We start from the raw sequence: 3142 nt of genomic DNA, 5'->3' as shown, positions 1-3142 counted from the left end.
ATTTGTTAGCTGCCTTATAAATACTAGAGTCGTTCTATAAAAGTTAAATCTCATTATTCGGATATTCATCGTTATGTCGTCTTTATTATTTTGGTATTGTTCTTGCGTCACAACTTTTAATTCAATACATCAATTAGCTAGAAAATAGACTCATGAATTAAGATAATTTATAAAGATATAGATTTCTTATTCCATAACGAGTGCTTAAACTTATAAATTAGCTAGAAAATAGACTCATGAATTAAGATAATATATCAATTAGCTAGAAAATAGACTCATGAATTAAGATAATTTATAAAAAATATTTTTTATCGTATAGTATTGATCAATTGATTTGATTGGCATTCCTTATATCGTAATCTGGCTATTGTCGGGCCAAATCCCCCCTCACACCCCCACCGGATATGGCTAGGTTCAGCCGCCCAGCGACGGATCAGCGGGTCCCGCAGAGCTAGCGTCCAGACCCACATGTCAACGTCGAAGCCTCTAGGCCTCTCCCGTCGTCCGAGTCATCCAACCCCCGTACGTGGAGTGGCGGAATGCAATAATCACTCTCGTGCCCCGGCCGCGTCGCGTAGGCAACTTGCAAACTTCAACAACGACAAGTTCATTCGACTAAACTTCCTTAGATTTAACAGAACCTGACATTATTAGTAACATTTGTACTGTTTCTGAACGAGCAATTGGAAGATCGATCTAAAACAACAGTTCATTCGAAACGGAGGCAGTAGACACATCTCTCCTGTAAAAAAGGAGGGGTACCGTCAAGCTGAAAGTGAAACTGACGACGCTAACGCTTGATTGTTGGGTTGTCCAGTTGAAAGTGAAACTGACATTCGAAACTGAAGCGAGCCCGACGAGTCCAAAGCCAACAACAACAAAAAAACGCTTACGTCTTCAACCAAAGTACTTGAATGAAACTTACGAGTAGAAAACTGATGAACGGAAGACAAGCGTCGCGCGGGCAGCGGAGCAGGTGAGAGAGTTAAGGGGACCGACATCGGGCCGTCCACGCTTTCTCGCCCGCGCGCGTCGCCGACCTCTCCCGTCCCGACGCCGTCCACAGCAGCAGCAGTACCGAACCTCGAGGCACCAGCCACGTCGGAACCAGGCCGCCCCACGCGAGGGGCGCGACACGCGTCGTGGCGCTACTGGCCGTGGCCCTGCCCACCCGCCCGCCACCAGGCCATGTCCCCGTCGGCCGCGGGCTGATCTGTCTGTCCTTCGCGTCGCGTAGCCTACGCGTCGCACGCATCAACGCGGCTGGAACGTTACACTGCGTACACCTTTCGGTTCCTTTCCTTTAGCTTGCTCTATATAAGGACGCCTCCGGCCTAGCCACCTCCACCATCCGAAAGCCCAAGACACTGAGCTGGTCTGTTTAGTTGGAAAGCCATCTGTACTGTACGTTTTTCGCCGATCATGGAGGATGAGAGGAACACCCAGCAGCACCAGGGCGGTGAGCAGGCCCAGGACCAGGAGAACGAGGTGAAGGACAGGGGACTCCTGGACAGCCTTCTCGGCAGGAACAAGCACGACGACCAGGAGAAGAAGAACCAGCAGGAGGAGGAGGAGCTCGCGACCGGCATGGAGAAGGTCACGGTGGCTGAGCCCGACCACAAGGAGGAGGGACACGAGGCCGCCGAGAAGAAGGACAGCCTTCTCGCCAAGCTGCACCGCACCAGCTCCAGTTCCAGCTCGGTGAGTTCGTCGTAAAACATGATCTGCTGCTAGCTAGTTTAATTGACTCCGCCTTCGGATCAGTAAGCTAATAAACCGGCTTCTCACTGCGATCGTGGTGCCTGCGCGCATGCAGTCGAGCGACGACGAGGAAGAGGAGGTGATCGATGAGAACGGCGAAATTGTCAAGAGGAAGAAGAAGGGCCTTAAGGAGAAGGTCAAGGAGAAGCTGGCGGCCCACAAGGCCCACGATGAGGGCGACCACCACCAGCCGGGCGTACCTGCCCCGGCGCCCGCACCGCCCGTGGCGGTGGACACGCATGCTCACCACCAGGAGGGAGAGCACAAGCCGCACTTCCCGGCGCCGGCGCCTCCCCCGCACGTGGAGACGCACCACCCCGTCGTCGTCCACAAGATCGAGGACGACGACACGAAGACTCAGACCCCACCACAGGCACCGGAGGAGGAGAAGAAAGGCCTGCTGGACAAGATCAAGGAGAAGCTACCCGGTGGCCACAAGAAGCCGGAAGACGCTGCTGCCGCCGCCGCCGCGCCGGCCGTCCACGCGCCACCGCCGCCGGCGCCCCACGCCGAGGTCGACGTCAGCAGCCCGGATGGCAAGAAGGGCTTGCTGGGCAAGATCATGGACAAGATACCCGGCTACCACAAGAGCTCGGGTGAAGAAGACCGCAAGGACGCCGCCGGCGAGCACAAGACCAGCTCCTAAGGTCGCAGCGTGTGCGTGTCCGTCGTACGTTCTGGCCGGCCGGGCCTTGGGCGCGCGATCAGAAGCGTTGCGTTGGCGTGTGTGTGCTTCTGGTTTGCTTTAATTTTACCAAGTTTGTTTCAAGGTGGATCGCGTGGTCAAGGTCCGTGTGCTTTAAAGACCCACCGGCACTGGCAGTGAGTGTTGCTGCTTGTGTAGGCTTTGGTACGTATGGGCTTTATTTGCTTCTGGATGTTGTGTACTACTTGGGTTTGTTGAATTATTATGAGCAGTTGCGTATTGTAATTCAGCTGGGCTACCTGGACATTGTTATGTATTAATAAATGCTTTGCTTTCTTCTAAAGATCTTTAAGTGCTAGCTTGGTGACGAGTGAATTGAGAATTTGAGATACATTGAAAAGGTTAAAGTAGAAATAAAGTAATTTTCCTCAGTTCCCCTTAATTCCCTTACACCGAACCAGCTCTAAAGATGGATGAAGCCTGTGGTGGATTATGCATGATAGAAAATCTTCCAAAGATGGAAGCATGGGAGCATGTCCGTTAGAGGATTGAAGAGGTCCCTAGGAAGGGGCTCCCATCACAACCCTCTTCACACACTTCTTCTTTGCGACAACTTGCTTTGCTTCGAATTTAAAGGCATGCTAGAGGCATGTGGAACATTTAGGGCTATACATGGCCAACAAACATGTGGCCCGCAAGCTCGATATGAAGCCTATTTAGGCCCGATCCTAGCAT

The 3142-nt window shown here is 52.5% G+C and overlaps 1 protein-coding gene across 1 annotated transcript; it reads left to right on the top strand.

Moving 5' to 3' along the window:
• The first annotated feature begins 1346 nt into the window (after positions 1–1346).
• On the top strand, positions 1347–2764 carry LOC542251 (dehydrin). The gene is made up of 2 exons (NM_001111857.2): positions 1347–1701; positions 1817–2764. Exons 1-2 carry the CDS (start codon positions 1423–1425, stop codon positions 2405–2407), a joined length of 870 nt encoding a protein of 289 aa, NP_001105327.2. The 5' UTR covers positions 1347–1422; the 3' UTR covers positions 2408–2764.
• The last annotated feature ends 378 nt before the right edge of the window (positions 2765–3142 follow it).

This window comes from Zea mays, chromosome 4 (assembly GCF_902167145.1).
Source record: "Zea mays cultivar B73 chromosome 4, Zm-B73-REFERENCE-NAM-5.0, whole genome shotgun sequence".
Classification (NCBI taxonomy): domain Eukaryota; kingdom Viridiplantae; phylum Streptophyta; class Magnoliopsida; order Poales; family Poaceae; genus Zea; species Zea mays.
Note: the sequence above shows the minus strand (reverse complement) of the source record. Positions and strands in the feature narration are given on the sequence as shown.

What these genes read in the sequence shown, in the direction of transcription:
- LOC542251 (NM_001111857.2), top strand. Translation starts at nt 1,423, where the DNA reads ATGGAGGATGAGAGGAACACCCAGCAGCACCAGGGCGGTGAGCAGGCC. An exon ending in CCAGCTCCAGTTCCAGCTCG is followed by an intron (nt 1,702 to 1,816) that starts GTGAGTTCGTCG and finishes GCGCGCATGCAG; the next exon opens with TCGAGCGACGACGAGGAAGA.